The sequence below is a fragment of the Trichosurus vulpecula genome, chromosome 6 (genome assembly GCF_011100635.1).
Source record: "Trichosurus vulpecula isolate mTriVul1 chromosome 6, mTriVul1.pri, whole genome shotgun sequence".
Lineage (NCBI taxonomy): Eukaryota > Metazoa > Chordata > Mammalia > Diprotodontia > Phalangeridae > Trichosurus > Trichosurus vulpecula.
The window spans coordinates 276,148,917-276,165,254 of NC_050578.1; the positions used below are offsets into that span (position 1 = coordinate 276,148,917).

Genomic DNA, 16,338 nt, shown 5'->3' on the forward strand with positions numbered 1-16,338 from the left:
TTAAAAAACTGCATAAATGGAGGGCATCATTATCTTGTTTCATTCTGTATTATATGCATATATGTCTTCTGCACCCAAGACTACAAACTATCCCCTAGGGAAAGATTTCAGAGTGAGAGGGACAGAGTGAAGGAACGTCTACAAATCCAGGACTCTGACCATACCCCTGCGCCTGTGGTCTCTCTGAATAGTACCGTGCGTGTTGATTGGGGCTGAAAAAAAAGAATCCCAGAATCGGAACTGGAGTAAAAGATGTCCTCAAGAAGTGTGTGAGTGAAAAAGATGCAAACGTCCTTCCAGAGTAAAGAAAACCGGAGGGCAGTCCTAGAGGGGGTGGCGTGGGGGGCAGGGAAGGAAGGCGTTCAAATCGACCTCTGGGAAGACAGGTAAGAGGGAAGGAACGGCCTCCAAACCAACTCCGAAATTACGGGTCGTTTGAGTATGGGGTCTGGAACTGAGCCCGGCGAGGGGCAGGCAAAGTCATCAGATGCATGGCCCTGCCTAAGCTAGCCTGGAGCAAACGGGCTCCTCTTTAACCCTGGCCCACGGGGAGCCCCGGTGTGGATGGAGCAAATGGAGCAGGGGCCCCAGCCGTGACGCTGCAAAACCGTAGGGATCCTCAGAGGAAGGACGAAGGCAGCTCCGGGGACGCCGGCCAGCTCTTGGCAGACCAGGGCGGCGAGAGGTGGTATGGCAGGTGTGCCGCGCCCCTGCCCTGGGCCGGGTCCCTGTGATCCTGCCGGTTACATCTGTTAAGAGCCCTGCCGCGCGCCGCGTGCTGCACGCCCCGGCCAGAGGCGAGGAAAAATCCAGTAGGCGCGGCTCCGCCCGGGGCGCGCTCGGGCTTGCTGGTCAACCTAGGGCTTGTTTCCAGGGGCAGCCGCGATCGCGGACTTCGTGCGGCCTGTTCTGCGACCAGACTACGAGAGGCCGCGCCAGGTAGGGGATGGCGGGGTGGGGGGCGTGGGGGGATGGAGGGGATGGGGGAAGATGGAGGGGGGGGCATGGAGGGGTGGGATAAAGCGAAGGATGGGGGGATGGGGGATGGGAGAAGGAAGGACGGAGGATGGGAGACGGAAAGAAGGAGGGATGGGGGAGTTTGGGGAGTGTAAATATGGCACACCCACGAGCAGCCCGGCTCTGGTTTCCCAGAAAATCCCACCCTTCCGCCTGGGGCGGGGGGTGTCGCCCCTCCCCGCCCCCCTCGACCTCCTCCTCCTCTCCCCCGCTGGCCTTCCCCTTTAAGGCGCCGAGAGAGGAGCAGCCCCCTCGCACCCTCCCCTCCCCTTTAAGGCCCGCGGCGGCGGGGACCGCGCAGGCGCGGGGGTGGGCGCTGGGGCTGCCGGGAGAGGCGGCGATGGAGGCTGCGCGGGGCGTGCGGGGCAGCTGAGGCCGAGGAGGCCGGGCCGGGGCCGGGCCAGAGCTGGGGCTGGGGCTGGGGCCGGGGCGCGCAGGTGAGCGGGGGCAGGGCAGGGCGGGGCATCGATCCGGGCGGAGGCCGGGGCGCCAGGAGCTCACCCCTCCGCGGCGGGTGCTCCTCCCTCTGGCCCGGGGCGCCCCTCGGGGACCGGCCGGGATGTCACGGGGCATCCCCAGGAGAGGCGGAGCTCCTCTGTCCCGGGGTGCCTCCGAGGGGGAGGGGGAGCTCTCTTATGGGGTGCCCCCAAGGGGAGAGGAGCTCTCCTGCATTACGGGGGAGCGCCCCACTCTATCATGGGGTGCCCCAGACCTACTACAAGTTGTATGCAGTCTAGAGGGGAGGGATGGGGGGTGGGGGTGGAGATCGCCCCCCAGAAGGACCTGCATCCCTAGCGGATGGACAAGGCAAGTTGGTGTGGTCCCTAGTGCCCGGCTGGGTTGGGGACAGCCCCCCATGCACCCGCAGCAATGAGGGGGGTCCTCCCCTCCCCCCAGGGGTGGCCCTTTCCAGGCCCCCTCCCCAAGGGCCCCGGGGTGGGAGCCGAGAAGGGGCCGGGTCCCCACTGCAATGCGTCTGGGAGGGAGCGCGGCAGCCGGGCACGCCCCCTGGAGGCCACTGCAGGAAGTCCCGGCCGAGCTCCGGGCAGGACCCTCGCTGGCCTGCCCCCCAGGCTGTCAGAGCACCCGAATCCTCGTCCTCCCCCCTGCAGGGGCCTCCTCCCAAATCCGAATCCTCCAGCCATGGCCACCCTGGTGATGTCCCGGGAGGAGAAGCTGAGCCAGGACGAGATCGTGCTGGGCACCAAGGCGGTCATCCAGGGACTGGAGACCCTGAGGGGCGAGCACCGGGCCCTGCTGGCCTCCCTGCTGGAGAATGTGGCTGGGCGGGAGGCAGGCGAGGCCGAGCCTGGAACCCAGGAACGCTCGGGGCTCCTGCGCCGATCCCTGGAGGCCATTGAGCTGGGACTTGGGGAGGCTCAGGTACCCTGGGGGCCCAGGAGCAGGAGTGTTAGGTCTAGGGGGAGGCAAGGACCAGGCCTGGAGCCGTGGGTGTGTGGGTTCAGGAGTCCCGCCCTCCTGCCCCGGCACCCCCCTTCAGCCTTCTCTCCTGGCCGAGGGGCCTTAGGTGATCCTGGCACTGTCCAGCCACCTCGGGGCTGTAGAGTCGGAGAAGCAGAAGCTCCGGGCCCAGGTGCGCCGCTTGGTGCAGGAGAACCAGTGGCTTCGGGAGGAGCTGGCTGGGACCCAGCAGAAGCTGCAGCGCAGCGAGCAGGCCGTAGTCCAGCTGGAGGAGGAGAAGCAGCACCTGCTGTTTATGAGTCAGATCCGGAAGCTGGATGAGGACCCTTCTCCCAACGTAAGCTCAGACCCTCCCCAGCTGGGAGGGGGGGAGTGGGACTCCCTTTTCTTGGCCCCTCCCCATAGCCACAGCAGGCTTCCCCTGCATGACCACCCTAGGGGCTCCTGCCCACAGGGCTGTACTGGGGCTGACCCAAGGGGTCCCTGGCTCCCCTCCCTCTAGATGAGCCCCCATGTTCTTTTTCCATGTGTGTGATTCTTTTTCTTCCATTTTTTTTTTTAATTCTATCCCTTCCTTCCTCAGGAAGAGAAGGGGGATGTTTCCAAGGATTCTCTGGATGACCTGTTCCCTAATGAGGATGAACAGAACCCAGGTAGGGAGGTCTCTTAACTTTGGTCCCTGTGACTGGTCAGGAAGATGCAGTCCATGAAGGTGACCATATATGGGGGTGGGGGGAATGACTGCATTGTCTGAGGACCCAGACATAGGCAGATAACAGGGAAACTCTCAAGTGTGTCCCAGTCCTGGGCCCCGCTCTGACCTCCTGCCTTCCTCCAGCTCAGGGCTCCGGGGGCGGAGATGCAGCTGCCCAGCATGGCGGTTATGAGATTCCGGCCCGGCTTCGGACCTTGCACAATCTGGTGATTCAGTACGCCTCCCAGGGGCGCTATGAGGTAGCTGTTCCTCTCTGTAAGCAGGCCCTGGAGGACCTGGAAAAGACCTCAGGACATGACCACCCTGATGTGGCCACCATGCTGAACATCTTGGCTCTCGTGTACCGGTAAGGGGAGGCCTGGGCCTTGGGGAAGGGGCACATCTCGGTGGCGAGGTAGACAGGGCACCGGGCCTGGAGGCAGGAAGACTCCTCTGCACGAGCTCAAATCCAGCCTCAAACACTTATTAGCTGTGTGACCCTGGGCAAGTCACTTCACCCTGTTTGCCTTGGTTTCCTCATCTGTTAAGTGAGCTGGAGAATTATCTCTGCCCCAAAAAACTTCAAGTGAGGTCATGAAGGGTCAGGCAAGACTGGAACATGACTGAATGAGAAGCAGCTTTGGCTTCTATACAAAGTAGGCTCTTCATAGGCCTGACCCTACCCCAGGTGAAGAAGGGAGGGGCCAGTGTAGGGTGATGAGCACCTATGTCCCCAACCCCAAGAATACCTACACTGGTGCCTGTAAGCCCCCCATTGACCCATCACTCCTCTGAGGTCAGCCTTCCTTCCCCCAAAGCCCCTTACAGAAACTGAAAATCTCCCTGAGAAGGGGAGCACGTGTGTGCCCCAATGGGCCAGGCAAGGTCCTGGTTCAGGAACTGGCAGGGAGCCTCATTTTACAGATGGGGAGCAGGAAGTCCAGAACCGAGGCCTCACAAGTGGTCCTTCCCTTGCCCTCCCCGACACCATCTCTTTGTCCCCTCAGAGATCAGAACAAATACAAAGAAGCCGCCCACCTGCTTAATGATGCCCTGGCCATCCGGGAGAAGACCTTGGGCAAGGACCATCCAGCTGTGAGTAAAGCCCACCATGGCACAGGCCTGGCTTCCCTGGGCTCTGGGGGTGGGGGTGGGGTGAAAGAGGGCCCCTGCGAGCCAGAGTTTGGCCACCCGCAGGCCTCTGCAGCCTTCTTCCTTCCTTTACCCTGGTCCCAGGTGGCAGCTACCTTGAACAATCTGGCAGTTTTGTACGGCAAAAGGGGCAAATACAGAGAAGCGGAGCCCTTGTGTAAACGAGCCCTGGAGATCCGAGAGAAGGTAGAGCCTGTCTGGGCCACCTGCCCCCCACCCCACCCCCTCCTGGGAGGAGCTGGGCAGCTGGCTGGGAACACAAGTGAAGGAAGCCTCCATCTTCCCCTAGGTGCTGGGCAAGTTCCACCCAGATGTGGCCAAGCAGCTAAATAACCTGGCCCTGCTCTGTCAGAACCAGGGCAAGGCTGAGGAGGTGGAGTACTACTACCGGCGTGCTCTGGAGATCTATGAGGCTCGGCTGGGCCCTGATGACCCCAACGTTGCCAAGACCAAGAATAACTTGGTGCCTGATCTGAGGGAGGCCTGCGGGAGGGCTGGGCCCAGGTCGAGCCAGGGTCTTCACTGTCTCCGTCATTTCCCCCTTCCTCAGGCCTCTTGCTATCTGAAGCAGGGGAAATACCAAGACGCAGAAACCTTGTATAAGGAGATCCTGACTCGTGCCCATGAGAAGGAGTTTGGCTCAGTCAATGGCAAGTGCCGCCGCCCCACCCCAGCCCATCTTGCCCTTTGGAAGGCAATGAGCCTTTTAGCCTGGTCTTGGGGCTCCAGGGTCCTGTGACAGCTCCTCCTCTCTGTCTCCCCAGGAGACAACAAGCCCATCTGGATGCACGCTGAAGAGCGGGAGGAGAGCAAGGTATGGAGCAGCAGTGACCCTGAGCTGCGCTCTGTCACTGGGAGCTCGGCCTCTGCCCTTGCCCTCCCCAAGGTTTGACTCTTCTCCTCCCCTTCAGGAGAAGCGTCGAGACATCACTCCTTATGGAGAATATGGCAGCTGGTACAAGGCTTGTAAAGTGGACAGGTTTGAGGAGAAGCTGAGCTTTGGGGGCCCTGGGAGGCCTGGGGGGGGTAGTGGGACCTGGGGGGCTGGGGAGCCTAGAGGGGTTAGGGGGACCTTGGGAGATGGGGGGGCAGGGGGCCTTGGGTGCTGGAGGGACCTCAGGAGCTGGAGGGGCCAGGGGCCTTGGGAGCTGGGAGACCTAGGGGTTGGGGAGCCTCTGGATCTGCAGAGCTGGGGAGCAGAAGCCATGGGCCCCCCTGGCTCAGGCCTGCTTCGTCCTCCAGCCCCACGGTGAACACTACACTTCGGAGCCTTGGAGCTCTCTACCGCCGGCAGGGGAAGATGGAGGCAGCTCACACCCTGGAGGACTGTGCCAGTCGCAGTCGGAAGCAGGTTGGCACGGAGCCTGGGAGGTCAGTGCAGGAGGGATCAGGGGCTTCTCAGCTTCACCCCCACCACCTCTCTCCTTCTGCACCCAGGGCCTGGACGCCGTGAGCCAGACCAAGGTGGTAGAACTGCTGAAGGATGGCGGGCGAGGGGAGCGCCGGAGTGGCCGAGAGGGCACTGGGGGCGAGGGATCTCGGGCTGAGCCGGAGCCTGAGGATTCGGGGCCCGTGGCTGAGTGGTCTGGGGTGAGCGGCCTGTTGGGAGTCAGTTGGGGTGGTGGGGCGGGGCAGGAGAGCAGGCAAGCACTGCCAGCTCCTCTGCCCCCAGGATGGCAGCGGTTCTCTCCGGAGAAGTGGCTCTTTTGGGAAGCTCCGAGATGCCCTGCGGCGCAGCAGTGAGATGCTGGTGAAGAAGCTGCAGGGGGGCAGCCCCCAAGAGCCTCCCAACCCCCGGTGAGAGCCCTACCTGGCCTGGCCCCTGGGGCCTTGCCTCAGCCTCCCATTGGCTTTCAATTGTCTAAACTTCCCCCATCCCTCTGAAATGTGAGCCCCTCCTCTCTTTCCTACAGGATGAAGCGAGCCAGCTCCCTCAACTTCCTCCACAAGAGCACAGAAGAGGCCAGCCAGGTACGGAGAGCCAGCAGGGGGCCCAGCACCCCTCCCTGAGCCCTTGCTCAGTCACCCAAACCACTTTGGGAATAGAACATGAGCTTCCTGAGGGCAGACATAGTTTTGCAGCCGGCGTGGGGTTCTGCAAGCCACCATTCTGGCCATGTGCCATGGGTCTCCCTGCCCATTTCTCAGAGCCCGGTGCCAGTCTGCCTTGCCTGCAGGAGAGCCCTCAGCTGGCACCACCCTCTGCCCAATAAATGCCTCCACCAAAGGCCTGACTGGTGCCCCAGCACCTTTTCTGCAGGACCTCAGCCAGGCATCCCCATGTCCCCTTGGTCCTTCACCAGACTTGTGGTGATCCACGCATGCAAAGACCCTGCCAACGTCCCTGAGGGTCACCAGTGGGGATGAGGTGGGTGGACCTCCCTCTAACCATCCCTGTATTTGCCCATAGTCCAGCAACACCAACCTGTCCGACAGCCGCATGCTCAGCTCCAGCTCTCTCGACCTCTCTCGACGGAGCTCTCTCGTTGGCTAAGAGGGAGGGGTGAGAGGGCTTGCCCCCTCCCCAGCTCCCGGGCCTTCCTTGGCTGCTTGTCTTGCCCACAGGGATGGGGAGTGCAGGGGGAGGCCTGGACCTCAGCCTTCCTCCCGCCCTGATTCAGCCACCCTTCCCCCGAAGGCTGTTTCCCACAGGCCCCCCTCCCCCATTGTTTTTTGTTCAATCTCAGGGTAACCTCCCCCCCTGTCATTTCAGGCTTAGCAGCTCAAGGCTTATTCCCCTGCCCCCCACCCGGTCTAGCACTGTTAGTCATGAAGTGGAGAAGTGTCACATTGGTGACAGTGCAGAGAGGAGCCAGGATCTCCCCATATTTATTTCCCTTCCCTACCTCCCAGTGGAAGCCAGGAAAGCACAGAGCAGGCCCCTGGAGCCCCCTCAGGGCCCTGGCAGCACTTCCCAGAGCAGGCCCAGCCACCTGGCCTTGGGGACAGACAACACTAGGAATCTCCCTCCTCCCTTCCCCAGGCCTCTGCTTCTGTATATAGAGAAATAAATTATTGGCCGCTCCCTTCCCTGAGCCATGTCCATGGTACCTCCCTGTGCCCTTCCCCTTTCCAGGGATGCCACCCAGGCCTTAAGCTCTTGTAGACAAGGTCTTGGATACACACAAGTGCAGAGGTGGGCCCCCATGTCCTTCCCAAATGATGGGAGCCTGCCTTCTCACCCCCTGAAACCCCATGAGTGTAGGACGGAGGTGCCATGCCCCCATCTACAATAGCTGACACCGTTTTCACTTTGCCAGTCTGTGTTCCTTCCGGGCCTTAAATATGCCCCATTTGAGCCACATTCCAGGGACTTCCTAGCCCTTCCCTGCTGCCCTCTCCCTCCCAAGGTACCACCTGCTGAGCCATTCCTGGGACTCCTGCTGCTCCTGGTTCTCCTCAGGCTCCTCTCCCTGTAGTGGGGAGGGGGCCAGGGCTGGGCGGGGGAACCCACGAGCTTTGTTCAGATGTTGCTGTAGAAATAAAGGCAGTTTGAATCCAAATGAATCCAGTCTCTCAGTGGAAGCAAGGGGGGCCCCAGCTCTGCATCCTTCCCATCCCTCGTGTTTGGGGGTGGGGTGGGGGGTGCTTCAGGCCATCGGCGATAGAAAAGGAGACCCGGGGGCTCAGGAATTCCATGTTCACCCTGCAGGCAGTCTAAGAATCAAACCAAAGAAGGGGGAAGATTGGGTTCAAGCCCCTCCATTTTCACAGAAGAAACGGGGTCACGGATGATATTAGGTGGCCTGTTCAAGGGAACACAGCTAGGAAGGAGAGAGCAGGTGATGTGTAGACGGAGACTACACACGTAGGTGTGATGGTGTTGATTGTCCCACATTCCCTGGGACCTCACTCCACGTGAAAACCCCTTCAGACTGGGGAAATGAGTAGGAAACTACGAATCCCAGAAGGCTGTACGGGTGGCGGGGGCGGTCCAAGCAGGAGGCGCGCATGCGTCGAGGCGCCCGGGCGCTTGCGCAGTCGGGGAGAGGATGAAGTCTGGCGAGAACTACAGGTTCCAAGAGGCAGCGTTGTGTGATAATGAGAAGGGCGGGCCTGCGCCTGCGCCCTAGCGTGGGGGCGGAGACGCCGCCATCTTGGAGCGGGAGGCGGAGCGAAGCAGACAGGGAGGGAGCGACCGACCGGGGCCGCTGCCGCCGCCATGAACCCCGAGTAGTGAGTGACCCTTGCCCGGACCCCCGCCCCTCGGACCGGGGAGGCCTCGGTCCCCGTGTCCGCGACTTGTCCCCCTCCCCTCATCGGGCCCCCGCCCAGGCTCCCCGCTGCCCTTCTCCCTGACATCCGGGTTCCTGCCCTCGGTGACCCCCCCCCCCCCACATCCGGGTCCTGCGGGCAGGGGGTGCCTATCCAGGACCCCCCCCAAAGGCCCGGAGGAGGCTGAAGAGGCTGCGCTCCCCTCCCTCATCCCCTTCCCCTCTTCCTAGCCCCTCCCCTCCAAATACCCCTCCCCTCTACCCCTTGCCATTGGGGGTGGGGGGTGGGGGCTCTGGACTTTTCTAGATTCGGGTCGGAGCCCCCCCCAACACACCCTCAGTCCTGTGGGCCCCCTCCCGCTGTGAGCATCGCGGGGAGCCCCCTCTCCAATCTCATCTCCGTAACGTGCACTCTCCCGTGATGGGGGGGCCGAGGGCCCCCCCCGGCCCCCCCCCCTCCCCGCCCCGCTTGTGTGCGGGGAATGTCCGTCAGATCGTCCTCGTGTGGATGGGGCTCATCGCAGCCTGACTTAGCCCTTTCCAGTGTAGACGGAGATCAGGGTCCTCCGCACTCCCCAAGTGTGGACCCCGGCTCCCTCTGCCCAAATGTCTGCATAATTTAAATAGTGGTGTAATGTTTAAGCCGCGAGGAAGCCAACTTCCGTCAGCATTTATTAAATGCCTACTGTGTTCCAGGCACACAACAGACAAAAATGAAATGCTCCCTTCCGTCAAGAGCCATGTATTCCACTGGGAAGATGCACTTACATAAATGAATGCCAATTCAGAGTAATTGAGACAGGACCCTGCCCTCATGAGGACAGCCCCATTTAGGAGGGAGCATTGGAGTGGGCTTTGAAGGGACCATTCCCCCTCCCACCCCAAGTCCCAGCATCTCCCTCCTTGGTCTCTTAGTCCACTTCTCTCTCCCCCCACCCCCCCGCACCAGGTACAGGCCCTCACCACATGGACTCCTTCAGTAGCTTCTGGGGGTCTGATCTTCTCCAGTCTTTTCCTCTCCTTCCCAGCCCATCCTCCATTCAGCCACCCAAGGGATTTTCCTAAAGCCCAGGTCTGACCGTGACACCTTTCTACTCAACAACCTTCAGGGGCTCCCCGGGGCCTCCAGCATCAAATAAAAATTCTGTTTGGCATTCAGAGCCCTTCTAGTCTTCGTACACCCGACATACCTCCTGGCTGCTCCTCCAACAAGCCCCTCCATCTTTGGGCTCCGGGCCTTCTCTCTGGCTACCCCCATCTCTAACCACTGACCTCCCTGGCTTTCCTCAGGCTTTCCCTGTGAGACTAGCCCCAGTGCCATCCTCCATACACTTTGTCTACTTGGTTGTGTCTCGAGCTGTCATCCTCATTGGACCGTGAGCCCCTTCTGGGCAGGACCTGGATTGTTGTTCTGGGCCTTTGTATTCCCAGACCTTAGCACAGTGCTTGGAACACAGTAGGTACTTAATAAACACTGCGGTGGTGAGGAAGCAGTGCCCTCCAGGCATGGGGAAAGGCCTTTGCAAAGGCTGGAGAACCACAGGGAGGCCAGTTTGCTGGGAACAGGGTGTGAAGGCTCGAAGGTCAGTGGGAGCCAGCCTAGGAAGAGCTTTCCATGGCAGGCAGGCAGGCTGGGGGTCTGAGCAGAGCCTCACTGGAAAGGAAGAAGGATGAGGAGCTTGGAAGCCTGTGCCATCCTGGCCTCATGGAGAGATGGGTGTGGTAGAACTGCCCTCAGAGCTGGGTCATCTGTATGGTGATGATGATTGAACCGGGGGAGCTAGAGAGGAACCAGCAGGGGTCCTGTTAAGTGCCAGGGGCCAGGCCAGAAGTGGAACCGTTCCTGCCCTGTCTGAGGGGGACAGTAGGGACAGAGGTGTGCTCAAATGTCCACAGAGTGAAAATAAGGCCATCTGGGGGAGGGTCCTGTATGGCTTTGAGGAGGGAAAGCCTGGGCACAGCTGGGTGGGTGGGTGGGGTGGATTCTAGAGTTTGTGAACAGGAGTAATGGTCTGAGGCTGGAAAGGGAGGTTGGGGCCAGAGTGGGAAAAGCTTTGAATGCCAAACAATAGGAGGCTGCATTTGAGCTGAGATAGTAGTAGGGAGACAGGAAGGACCTGGCTTGGGCAGCTGTCTGGAGGCTGGACTGGTGGGGAGAGGCCTTCAGGAGGATGGTGGCCACGGGAGTGAGGGGTGCATTTAGGCCCTGACAGAGCCCCAGGGCAGCCCACTGAAGATCCATGGAAGGAGGCTGAAGAGGGGCAGGCATCTAATCGGGAGGAGGACCAGGGGACCAGGAGAGCGCCAGGCTGAAGCAGGGAGAGGCTCGGTCGCCTCGCTGTGTCCCAGCCTGCAAAGACCTTAGTAGCGTGAGAGTGCAGAGGTGTTGGCCTGGGCAGTTGAGAGATGATTGTCCAGGGGTGATGCTTCTGGTGTAGGTGGGAGCAGAAGCAGTGAGACCGGGAGTATATACCCTACCCTTCCTTGGAGTTTGGCTAGGAAAGGGAAAACAGGATGAATGTTAGATAGGATGACGGTGATGTGCCCCCATGCCCTGGATGCCCAGCATGCTGGAAGACCCTCCCTCCTGCCCCCTCCCTTTACTTTTACTCCCACTTTTGGTGCTTTTACCTCTTCTGAGGCTCACAGGGCCAGGAATCTCAGTGACCCTGCCGGGGAGCTCACGCACTGATCACAGCCTGGGTGAACGTGGAGCCAAGACTTCAAGGACTCTGTGAACCTGGGCACACAGTCCCATCTTGATTTTCACTAACCTTTAAATAATATTGAGCATTTCCCTTTGGTATTTACAAATGCTGCTCTGAGGAAGGGCAGCTCACCAAACTGCCAAAGGGGCTACGGGCCCTGCCCCTGCATGGAGCCTCCTCCTTTGGTACAGACCAGTTTCTTCTTGTCTTTTTGCTTTTAGTTTATTCTTTTATTTTCAAGTCTAGTGTTTTTAAATGTTAACATGTCCCTTCCGCTAGCCCTCTCCCCCATGACTCCCTCCCCCCATCCCTACGTGGTCTAAATGCACGTGTGTCTGGGTGACGTTCTGGGCCCCAAGCACACCAGCCAGACCAGGTCTCCACTGTCCGGGCAGCGCCATGTGCTGGTCTCCACAGTTCTTCCAGCTTTTCTCATTTTCTCTTTCTCGTTGTCTTTGTTTGTCCATCCTTCTGAGGTGGCCTCAAGCCAGTGAGGCTTGGCTTCTTAAATGGTAGAAAATGGGGCGGTGGAAGCAGCCTGGCTGCCTCTCCAGCACTGCCCCCTCCCCCGACTGATGCTTCAGCAGCTGCTTTCCAGCTCCTGTCTCCCTTCTCCTGTTTTCCTCCCTGTAAATCAGGGAATGGCACCACTGCCTCTGGTCCCCACCTGTCCCCTTGCCTTGTGATGGTCCTCACCTTGTCCCGGCTGGCTCCTGGCCTTGGCCCTTGGCCAAATTCTTGGGAGGTGCCTCCTCTTTGGCCATTCATGTGCCCAACCTTTGCTCGTCAGACCCCATAGGATTGTGAAGCCTCTTCCTTCTCGGATGCTCCTAGTCCTGATTTTGTGAGCAATTCTGCATCCCCTGCTCTGTTAAGTTTGGCAAATAAGGCAGGTTTTGTGGTGTCACTTGGAGTCGAAAAGACCCCTCTGAGCCTCAGTCTCCACATCCATAAAAGGGGATGGTAATCCCTGTGGTGACGCTTCCCAGGCTGGTGGCAGGAGGCCTGTGTGTTGCCATGTGCATGGGAGCCTCTTCTCCTCCTGGCCCAGTGATGGGGGCCTGTGGGAGGGGAGAGGGCCCTGATGCCTCTTTCTCAGCAGCTCTCGGGTTCTCTTTCCCCCTTTAGTGGGAGGTGTGCGCAGCCTCTGCCTGCCTCTCTTCTACAGTTTTCCATCTTTCAGTGTTCTTGCTCTCGCTTGCCTTTTCTCCGGGCCCCAGTGAGAGCTGCGTGGGAGCAGGGCCTCTCCTGGGCTCTCACGCCTTCCCCTTCCTCTCCCTGCAGCGATTACCTGTTTAAGCTGCTCTTGATCGGTGACTCAGGTGTAGGGAAGTCCTGCCTGCTCCTCCGCTTTGCTGTGAGTCTCCTGCCCATGTCCGTGCCTTGGTTTGCCCTCTTGACTTCTGGGTCTGGTCTGCATGAAAGCAGCTGAGGGAATGGGGGCTGCCCAAAAGCACTAGAAGAACCGGGGTGGGGGAGGGAGTGTTGGCTCTTCGGGGGAGGTGCTCAGGAGTCTGGAATCTCTCAGCTGGGGCAGGACTCCTGGCTGCTTCTCAGAGGCTGTGCACTCTGACATTCCCAGGATGACACATATACTGAAAGTTACATCAGCACCATCGGGGTCGACTTCAAGATCCGAACCATTGAGCTGGACGGCAAAACCATTAAGCTTCAGATTGTGAGTGCCTGCTTTCCCCTGGGGAGGATGGGGTCAGGCATTGGGGCCCCCTGACCATGTTCCTCCCCGTTCCTGCCTTTTGTCTCTTGCCTTAGTGGGATACAGCAGGGCAGGAACGATTCCGGACCATCACCTCCAGCTATTACCGAGGGGCCCATGGCATCATCGTAGTGTATGATGTCACTGACCAGGTAACTCAGCCTTGCCTCAGTCCTTCCCGGCAGCCCTGGCTGGGCCCTGCAGTGTGCCAGTAATGTCTCAAGGAGGAAGTGGAGGTGTAGCTGGGGAGCAGGGCGGTGGGGCACTGGGCCTTCTCCCAAGGTTGGCACACAGGGGACTGGGATTTCTGGGCCAGGGCCAGTGGAGCAGGTCCCAGGCCCAGCCCCTCTTTCCATTGAAAGACATTTTCCTAGAGCTGTGACAGACACACACGCACACCCCCTCCTCTTCATTTTCCTCCGGCAGGAGGGGCCAGGATTATTCTCTGGGCAAATCATTTTCTTGTGATGAGGCTTTCATTTACTCTCGTGTACAATGATGTCCTTGACTCGTTCTGGTCCAAGTCCTTTGCCTACCTTCTCCCATTCCACAGATAGACACTCTTGGGCTGGGCTTAGGGTCACATGGTTTGGATCTTGGCTTCTCACTCCAAACTCAGTTGGTTAGGCAGTGATGGATGAAAAGCCCCCGGATGCTAGGCCCCTTGTCTATCTAGACCCTAAAGACCCTTGGTCACCCACCAAGGTGTAAAATGGGTGCTGCCTGGCCATGGGAATCAGTGACCTCCACCCTTCTGCCCCAGATTCTCAGCCTCTCTCTCTCCACATGGGGGGATCTAAGAATCCTACTAAGCATCCTTCCACCTCTGACTTCTCCTCTCCCTCTGGGCAGGGAAGGTTGACTCCATCTGCGCCCCACCCCACACTCCTTCTGCTCTGGGTGGGGGCTGAAGGGAGGGGGCCTTCTCACTCAGCTCGAAGGGCAAGCCTCTGATGGCACCCTCTCCTCTAGGAATCCTATGCCAACGTCAAACAGTGGCTGGAAGAGATTAACAGATATGCCAGCGAGCATGTCAACAAGTTGTTGGTGGGCAACAAGAGTGACCTCACCACCAAGAAGGTAGTGGACAACCCCACTGCCAAGGTGAGGGGTCAGTGCCGGGAGGGGGTGCTGTTCAGAGGGGTCTCTCCAGAGCTGCTGACTGCCCACCCTGCCCTGGCTTCCCCTCAGGAGTTTGCTGACTCTCTGGGCATCCCCTTTCTGGAGACCAGCGCCAAGAATGCCACCAACGTGGAGCAGGCATTCATGACCATGGCAGCCGAGATCAAGAAGCGAATGGGTCCTGGGGCCGCTTCGGGGGGCGAGCGACCCAACCTCAAGATCGACAGCACCCCGGTGAAGCCAGCCAGCGGAGGCTGCTGCTAGGGGGCGGAGCTTCGGGGGCTGGGAGGGTACTTCTTTTCAGATGATGCCCCTGAGGCGGGAGGTGGAGCCCCAAGCCTGCCTCCCCCTCCCCCCACCACCACCAAGGGGCATTTGATTCTGTGGCTTGTGGGCAGTGATTCTTCACCCACTCCCACCCCCGACCTCCCTCCCAAAGCTCTTGGTCAGATCTGTGCTGCAGGTGGGGGCTGGGGAGCCTCCCAAGTCCTTGGAGAGCCCCTCCCCACCTCCCCAGCCCCCTGTCCTCTCCCCAACCTTGGGGAGGAGTCTGCCTTGTTCCCAGCTCACTCCCCGTTTTCCCTCAGAGCTGCAGTGAGTCCTGGGGAGCCCCGGCCCCCCAGGAGCAGGGAGCCTCTTCCGCCAGACCCAAGGCCCAGACTGTGGGGGGCGAGGGTCATGGGGAGGGTGGGCCAGACCTCAGGAGGGAGCGGCCTCTCTACATCTTCCCGCTGTTCCGCATCACCTTAGCCTGCCCTCCCCTCTCTCTGCCGCTAACCCCTCCTGGCCTTGGGCTTTTTGCTCAATCCGTCCACAATGGCTTTGGGGGGGGGCTGGCAGGGGGGCAGCGGAAGCTCGGCTTTGCACAAAGCCCGAGTGGGTGGGCAGCAGCAATTTGGGACTTGCGCTTGTGCTTGGAGGGGGGCTGTTGTCAATTCCCTCTGCCCCTGGCGCACCTCCCACCTCTCCCCTTCTTGGCCCCAGGAGGCTGTGGAGGTGGAAGGCTGCGAGCAGAGCTCTAATCTGCTGGAGGGCCGGCGGCAGGCGGCTCCAGGCCTGCTGCCCCCTAAGCACCCGAGGATTGTTCCCCTTCCCCCGCCATACAGCTGGCTTACTCGCTCCTGGTTTTTTCCTTCCACCCCAGGATAGAGTAAATGGTGTTTCTTGCCTTGGTTCCATTACTTGTGTGCTCCCCCCACCCCATATTTCTTCCTCTGTCCCTTCCCTTTTTCCCAAACAGTTTGAGTACTTCAGTCCCAGTCAGTGTGGGCCAGGGACACTAAGTCTCTTGAGTGCCAGGGACTCCTTCAGCGGAGGAGTCCATTCACCTGGTCTGTTTTCCTTTCTTGTCCCATGATCCCCTGGTCAGTGTGACATACACGAACACGCACATATACACAAACGTGTTTTTTGCTTGTATTGAAGCTGCAGGGTGGGGACCCTCGAAGGGCAGCCCTCCCTTGGGGGATGCCCCCCACCCCCCCACCCTCATCCTTCTCTCCTAGTTACATTTCGTCCAGCATTTTGCAAGGAAAAGCCACTAGGGGAAAAGAAGGACAAAAATAAATCCTCAATAAATCTCCAGTGGCCTTGGGAGAGCCCCCCCTCAGGGGGTTTGGCAAGGAAGTTGGTAGACAGCCAGTGTGGTTTGTGGGCTGCGCCCAGGGGGGATCCCCAGAGCCGGGAAAAGGTGCACATGGGGTGGTGGGGGCTGAGGGAAGGCGTCTCGAGCCAGAAGAGGTGAGCTAAGGCCCCCAGCACCTTGTCGTGGTGAGAAGTGGGTTCTTGACCCGCTCCCTGCTACTAGGGAGAGTGCCCCAAGGTGCTTCAGCTCCCGACCCAAGGGTCGGGAATGGAAAAGGGCAAGGGAGCTGGGGAGGTCATAGGAATGCCTCACCCCGTTCCCTGTCCTACCTGTCACCGCGCTCCCCCACCCCTTCTCCATGCCCATCAGGTGGCGAAGACGTGCACACACTCCTAGAGCCAACTGCGTGGGGACTCCGTAAGCATTAGCCGTTCAGCCCAGCTCTAAAACGTTGTCCCTTCCTCCCACCTAGGATCCAGGAGCGATGCCCCCCGCCACCCTCGGTGGCAATCTGCGTGGGTGCATGTGATTGCATTATCGGCCCAGGGATGTATGTGTTGGAGGGGGAGGCGGGGAATCGGAAAATTGCAAGAGTTCGGGGTGTCCTTTGTGCTGGATTTTGGCAGCACTATGTGGGGGGTGGGGAGGGGAGCTGTCATTTGTGAGTATGGGTGTGAGCGCGCGCGCGCTCGCGTTTATGTGTGTGC

The 16,338-nt window shown here is 60.0% G+C and overlaps 2 protein-coding genes across 4 annotated transcripts; both read left to right on the forward strand.

Moving 5' to 3' along the window:
* Positions 1-768: 768 nt before the first annotated feature.
* On the forward strand, positions 769-7,788 carry KLC2 (kinesin light chain 2). 3 transcript variants are annotated; one of them, XM_036764405.1, is made up of 16 exons: positions 769-939; positions 2,130-2,400; positions 2,546-2,776; positions 3,023-3,092; positions 3,278-3,500; positions 4,141-4,228; positions 4,370-4,471; positions 4,575-4,748; positions 4,836-4,935; positions 5,050-5,099; positions 5,197-5,264; positions 5,528-5,636; positions 5,723-5,875; positions 5,958-6,082; positions 6,199-6,256; positions 6,696-7,788. In XM_036764405.1, the coding sequence occupies exons 2-16, from the start codon at positions 2,161-2,163 to the stop codon at positions 6,777-6,779; spliced, it is 1,875 nt and encodes a 624-aa protein (XP_036620300.1). In that variant the 5' UTR covers positions 769-939; positions 2,130-2,160; the 3' UTR covers positions 6,780-7,788. The 3 variants fall into 3 exon arrangements, with proteins under 3 accessions (XP_036620300.1, XP_036620302.1, XP_036620299.1); XM_036764407.1 differs by lacking the exon at positions 769-939 and adding an exon at positions 1,410-1,454; XM_036764404.1 differs by lacking the exon at positions 769-939 and having other exon boundaries at positions 1,883-2,400.
* Positions 7,789-8,357: 569 nt separating this feature from the next.
* RAB1B (RAB1B, member RAS oncogene family) lies at positions 8,358-15,444 on the forward strand. Its single transcript, XM_036764741.1, has 6 exons — positions 8,358-8,461; positions 12,492-12,564; positions 12,790-12,885; positions 12,981-13,076; positions 13,897-14,028; positions 14,116-15,444. The coding sequence occupies exons 1-6, from the start codon at positions 8,448-8,450 to the stop codon at positions 14,308-14,310; spliced, it is 606 nt and encodes a 201-aa protein (XP_036620636.1). The 5' UTR covers positions 8,358-8,447; the 3' UTR covers positions 14,311-15,444.
* The last annotated feature ends 894 nt before the right edge of the window (positions 15,445-16,338 follow it).

Excerpts from the sequence above, each read along its gene's own strand:
- KLC2 (XM_036764404.1), top strand. The coding sequence starts at position 1,888 with ATGAGGGGGGTCCTCCCCTCCCCCCAGGGGTGGCCCTTTCCAGGCCCC. Across the intron at positions 5,637-5,722 it reads CCAGTCGCAGTCGGAAGCAG|GGCCTGGACGCCGTGAGCCA; the intron begins GTTGGCACGGAG and ends TTCTGCACCCAG. Across the intron at positions 5,876-5,957 it reads CCGTGGCTGAGTGGTCTGGG|GATGGCAGCGGTTCTCTCCG; the intron begins GTGAGCGGCCTG and ends CTCTGCCCCCAG.
- RAB1B (XM_036764741.1), top strand. Across the intron at positions 12,886-12,980 it reads AAACCATTAAGCTTCAGATT|TGGGATACAGCAGGGCAGGA; the intron begins GTGAGTGCCTGC and ends CTCTTGCCTTAG. Across the intron at positions 13,077-13,896 it reads TGTATGATGTCACTGACCAG|GAATCCTATGCCAACGTCAA; the intron begins GTAACTCAGCCT and ends CCTCTCCTCTAG.